The sequence below is a fragment of the Pelophylax lessonae genome (assembly GCF_965119305.1).
Source record: "Pelophylax lessonae genome assembly, chromosome: 1".
NCBI lineage: Eukaryota > Metazoa > Chordata > Amphibia > Anura > Ranidae > Pelophylax > Pelophylax lessonae.
The window spans coordinates 81,108,527-81,114,526 of record NC_138768.1 but is presented as its reverse complement, the minus strand read 5'-3'; the positions used below and the strand labels follow the sequence as shown (position 1 = coordinate 81,114,526).

Genomic DNA, 6,000 nt, shown 5'->3' with positions numbered 1-6,000 from the left:
CTTAGGCCTAGACTAATAATATCCTTTTGGAGGTATCTTTTCCCAGCAAGTGTAGAGCCAATCCTGGGAAGAAGCACCAGTGAAGAACTTCAGCTGGAGGTACCTGAAAGCTGGAATTTGGGTGGACCTTACAGGATGTCTGGTGTCTCACCCAGAGAGTTTAGTGCTACTTCACCTATTCTTCAGCCTGGAGTTCAAGTTTGGAAGGTGTTGGGTTGGTTTCAAAGTTATTTCCCTGTGAAAGTTGACAATTTAACTTTTATTCCACTACTGGAGTCCGAAGTGCCCTTAGGAATGTCTTGTGCACTAACAATCTACTCAAAAGTGGAACTTCCACTTATCTGTCTTCTCCCCACCCTCCATTTCCACATTTGCCACCTTTCGGGTGGTGGGGGGAGCGGGTACCTGTTTTTGATAGGTACCCGGACCCCACTTCTGTCGGACTTCGCCGCGGCGAGGTACGTCAGAAGTTCGGCCCCCTCCTCCTCCCTCTGCTAAGCAAGTGCAGCATGCTTCATGCATGTGCAGTAGGGACACGGCTGTGAAGCCTTGGGGCTTTCCATTTCCCTACCGGCAGTATGTGTAGCTGCTGACTTTTAATTTTTGGAGGGGGGGCTCCACTTTAAGCCTAGACAGGTTAGCAGGGCCTAATAAAACCAGCTACTCCTTCAGAATTAGCACCACACACATTACAACATGAAAATCCTATGCGGCGTAAGGACCTACTTAAGAAATTCATTTAATTTGAGAGGTACTTGAGCTGCATGGCTATTGGATCTAAAGAAGATTGGAGTTCGTACAGTTAATGTAGCTGTTCATATTCAATTTAAGACTAAATGAGGCAGGATCTAGGGCTCCAGTGGTGTCACCAATCGGGATCTAAAGATTATGCATTGCTACTGTGCTCTTTGGCAGTTTCTAGTGAGCTGCAGTCATTAAGGGGTTGTCATTATAATGCAAGAGATAATGTGAAGGATCCTGGTGTGGTAATAGGTGATGCCATCATCAAATAATCAGTGGAGCAACATGTATTCTCTAAACCATGACATAACTAGCACTGATTTAAGGTATACTCCTAACAGTCATGAATTTCCTGCAGAAAACTTTTTTGGGGTGAACAATGACACACAAAAAGATAACTAGACGAAATGACCATGGTGTTCCAAGTATTGCACAGGTTACTGTCAGGTAGTTGGGAAGGAGCTCTTCCGATCCTACAGGGGAGGGATGAGGCCCATCATTTTAGGCCCAATGACACCCGTTTCCTCATTTCCAGTATATTACTTACAACTGACAAAGGGGTGATCAAAATCTTCGACTGACTCATCCATATTTTCAAAACTATTTTAGATTTTCGGGGCCGGAAGTAAGAGAAAGGCACACACATCTCTCTTGCTACTCACATATTCTGAATCCCACACTAATCAAGACTTTAGAAAATAGTTCAAGTTTTCTTTTCCTACAAAAGGAAACATCTGGCAGAAGATTCTTTTTTGGTTGTGGTTGTTCTTGAAGTATATTTGGAATGACACGGATTGCAGATTGTCCTTACAGTGCAAAGTCTTCCTTTGTTCCTCAAGTGGTTTCAAGCATGTTAGTGCTGATTCCTATTTAGTTCCGCAAGTGTTGATGTTTTTCCCATCCGATGCGTCTTCCACTAGTGACACGTGGTAGTCAGTGGAGAGGGTGAAGTGAGAGATGCAACCTATGAGGCCTCCAACATACTGTCTGTTTGTGTGTAGAGCAATCTCCTTCATTCCACCTAGGAAAGAAGGAATTAGAATATTAGAACAAGTAAAATCGTTCTGCTGCTATCAAGGAAACAATATCCCTTTCAGAAACCTCAATCACATTGTGTTGTATGGATAGCAAACACATGCACTGTTGCAGGCTTCTACTCGCAATTCTTAGGCCTGCTTCCTAAGGAGGACCCTCATCTATGTGCTGGTGAGACAAGGCCTGAGTCTGGGGCCAATGCTCACACTAACCTTCTGGAGGATAATGTCGGGGACATACGACATGCCTCTGACCTTCAAATGACAGAAGTGCTAGCCAACATAAGAGCAGCAGGATATATTAGGTGGAGGGGACAAGTTTAGGGTGCTGGGGAGAGCAGGAAGGAGCATGGGACTGCAATGTGAGCAGATAAGTTGTGTGGTTTGTCACATAATCATGCAGCCTATGGAACCTTGGGGTACAGAACATTATGGCAGTGGGCTGAGGAATACACAGGGGTTGATTTACTAAACCGGGAGTGTGCAAAATCTGGTGCAGCTGTGCATGGTAGCCAATCAGCTTCTAACTTCAGCTTGTTCAGTGAAAGCGTTACCCCAACACTTCATTTTCCCACCGTACCATGTACTTGGTACTTGTATGAAAAAGTATATCTTTGTATTGTTTCCATTGTGTGAAATCCCTGGTGTTCCTGCCAGTCCCTCTACTTTCCCGTTAAGAACTGACCACACTAAGCAGTAGAGTACATCGTGGTCGGTTCCCTAGCTATGCTAGGAACTCAGTGTACTCTCCTTCAATGATCAGACTTGTCCTGACACGCCCCGGCTGCACAGCCATTTACTGGCAAGCTCTTCGTGTTGCTTCTTCTCCAATGTTTTGTGAACTCATGAAACAAGTTGAATTATTTGGGAAGAAAACTCAGCACTTTCTATGGCGCAAAAAGGGCACAGCTTACCAACATCAAAACATTATCCCAACAGTGAAGTATGGTAAAAAGGAACATCATGATTTGTGCTTGCTTCACTGTATCAGGGACTAGACCACTTGCCATCATCGAGGGGAAAATTAAGTTTGGGTGATGCAGCAGGACAATGACTCTAAGCACCAAAGTAAATCCACTACAGACTGGCTCCAGAAAAAGAAAATGCACCTTTTGGAGTGGCCAAGTCAGAGCCCAGACCTTAACCCTATAGAGATGCTGTAGAACATCAAAAGAGCCATTCACACCAGACATCCTACAAATGAGTCTGAGCTAGAGCAGTTTTGTAAAGAGGAATGGTGAAAAATTCTTCCTGTATGTTGTGCAGGTCTGATCCAGAGCTAATGATAGTGCTTGCTTCAAGTCATTGCTGTCAAAGGAGGTTCAATCAGCTATTAACTGTAATGCCTCATACACACGCAACGATTACCGGCCTACCGATCGTCCGTCTTTTGTCCAGAGTGGTGTTTTGTTGGTTGGAATGTGCCTAGACTGCACACAAATTTTCTCGGCCAACAAAAATCTACTTCAGAAGTGATGTCATGTGCTGGTTTACTTTCCGTGTGTTTTTTCTTCTCTGAGCATGCCCAGTCTTGCTCATCAGATTTTTGTCTGCCGAAATCTGTACTGACTGATGGAAAATCGGCCGTTGTGTTGACGGCCAACAAAAATTTTATAGCCTGCACACCAGATTTTTTTCGGCCGAAAAGCCGGAGTCGGTTGTCGGAAGCATCATACTAACAAGCCGAAAATCGGCAGATCAGACGTTGGCCGAAAATTCCCGGCCAATAATCGATGCGTGTGTACGGGGCTTTAGGGTTCACTTACTCTGACTTTATTGTGTTTGTCTTTTGTTGTGACCTAGATGAGGATCAATTCACATTTTATGGCAAATTACTCATTCTGTGGGGTTTACTGTACATACTTCTTTCCAATGTATATTGCAGCTTACCAGTCCTTAGAAATGGTGGCTGTATTTGTTTTCTTTTTAGAGCTTTTTTTTCCTTTATTTTCACCTGGTGATTGTCAGTAACACCTCCTGTCCTAGAGTGTCAACTGCCAATACCACCTCCTGTCCTAAGGTGGAGATTAAGCAGCATTGTTACCCAAAGTTGCTCTGAATTGGACTACAAACAGTTACACCTATTCCCATTTCCAATACATAAACAGGGGGTGTTCTATAGTTCACAGAAGATATCTGGTAAGACTGATAGCACTGTTTGAGAGATCAGTTCAATGCATAGAAGTTAGGATACTGAAAGTTTGGCAGGATCAATAGGAATTTTCCGATACTTGCAAAAAAAAAAAAAGTACTACATGCTGGTAAGTTTCAATAAATTACATGTTTTATTCTGGGCCGAAATTTTTCTTAAGGGAAATGGTTTTCCCAGAGGGAAGGCAGTGTCCAGTAATGGACTGTCCAAGGGCTAAAAAGCTATTCCTAAATGAAAAACAACAGCCCAGTGCAGCTAGCTCCTCTCTAATGTGCATTTCATGGCTGGATTTTTATTTTGCACACAGATTGCAAAAAATAAAACCTGACAGCAGTTTTAATCTCCCCCACTCTATCCAAAAAAAAAAAAGGTTGTCTATAGATATGCTTTAAGCCCTGCCTACTGATACGGCAAGCATAAGCTCCAATCAAGCAGTAAGTAGGTGGTCTTCCTTGTAAGGTAGGTAGGCAAGGCTGCTCTTATCATGGAGGGAATCTAAGAGCTTCTTTACATAACACCGTATGGTAACTGTATGTTGTTTTTTTTTTTTTTTAAACTTTATTTGATGTGACATATAATGATACTTCATTCATGTCTGGAATCAAAGTAAGAGTACTTACTTTGTTATATTATATTGTCTGGATACTAAACTCATTGTTTGTTATCACTAGAATAAGCATAGTGTGTACAATATCCTCCCGAAGAAGTGATTTCCACCACGAAACATGTCGAGGTACACACGCCTGGAAATTTGGAAATCCCTAACAGGATTATCATAACTGCAACTGTGCTTGCTTAATTGTTCATATGTATTTTATAGCACTTTTGTGCGTATATACTGTATGTGCTACATTTCTTTTAAAAATATTTTCTAAATAAAAATTGTTTCATTTTATGTTTGTTTATTACTCATGATTACAGTACCCATAAAGTCCTAAAAGCCTCTTTCCCATTCCACTTTCCCCCTTCCCCCTTGGACCTCACTGGGAGGTTTGGTCCTTGTTGTCCCTTTCCCCATTAAAAAATATAAATTTAATGTTGGTACTATTTATTAAAATCATATAACAGGCTTTCACATATACATTGGCTTAGTAGCAAACAGTGTCCATCTTAAGCAGTGTTACCCGCCACTGTTCCACCTCATGGCCATGTTCTCTTCTATCCAGGGGGCGGTAATTTGTTTTGAAGGTGTTCGTTCTTTTTCAGAGCCCACAGCGGGACCCTTTCTGCCATCTTGGGGTCTCCCCATGGTGGTGGAATGCTAGGCCCTGGTCGCATGTGCGACCTTTGCAACCCTGGTAGTTCTGCTTCTGGAACAGGGTGAGTAGCACAGTGGGTGGTGTCGGTAGTTTTTATTTTTGTTTATTATTTTTTACCATAGTAATTTTTTTTTACAATGTTTTTTATTATTTTTTAAAGTTTTTTTTTAGCAGCCCTGTTGGGGGGGTTTGGTGAAATATCAGGTTTAGACCTCCGATGTCTTACTTTTGATACAGAGAAAGGAGATTGAGGACATAGCCCTCAATCTACATCTCTGCAGCTTCAGCAGTACAGAATGAATGGACAGGAATAGCTCTGTACAGAGCTTCCCATTCACTTACAAACTGAAGAATAGTAAACACAGTTTAAAATGCTGTAGTTATGAATGAACACAGTGAGTGATCCCTACCTAATCACTCACTGTGTTCTTTCAGAAAAGGAAGGGGCCGGTAAATGACAAATTTACCAGCCCCTTCCCCACAATCTCCATCCTGACATATTCCTTGCAGCAGCTGGCAGGAGAGGAGAGGGGAGAAGCCGGCAGCACTGCAGGGGGGGGGGGGGTGTCAGACCAGAGGAGTACACAGAGGGCCCGGCCCACAGAGATAAGTCCCCCGGTCAGGAGAGGCCGCATATGCATAAAACATTACTGATCCCCTCCATTTTCCTCCTGCAGCCGCTGAATGCAGGTGGGAGGGAGAGGAGGAGAACTTGGCTTCCAGCAGCAGTAGGAAGAAAATGGAGGGGTTGGTTTGAGTATAAGCCACCCCTTCTGTCAAGGCGAACAACAGGGAGGCCACATGGGCCCCCTGG

At 43.2% G+C, this 6,000-nt stretch overlaps 1 protein-coding gene across 2 annotated transcripts in view; it reads right to left on the bottom strand.

Moving 5' to 3' along the window:
* Positions 1–967: 967 nt before the first annotated feature.
* Positions 968–6,000, bottom strand: part of EGFLAM (EGF like, fibronectin type III and laminin G domains) — a 305,415-nt gene continuing 300,382 nt past the window's right edge. For both annotated transcript variants that reach the window (XM_082264828.1, XM_082264829.1), the window contains one exon: positions 968–1,762. In XM_082264828.1, the coding sequence (XP_082120954.1) occupies positions 1,608–1,762 (155 nt within the window). In that variant the 3' untranslated portion in view covers positions 968–1,607. The remainder of the gene's footprint in view (positions 1,763–6,000) is intronic.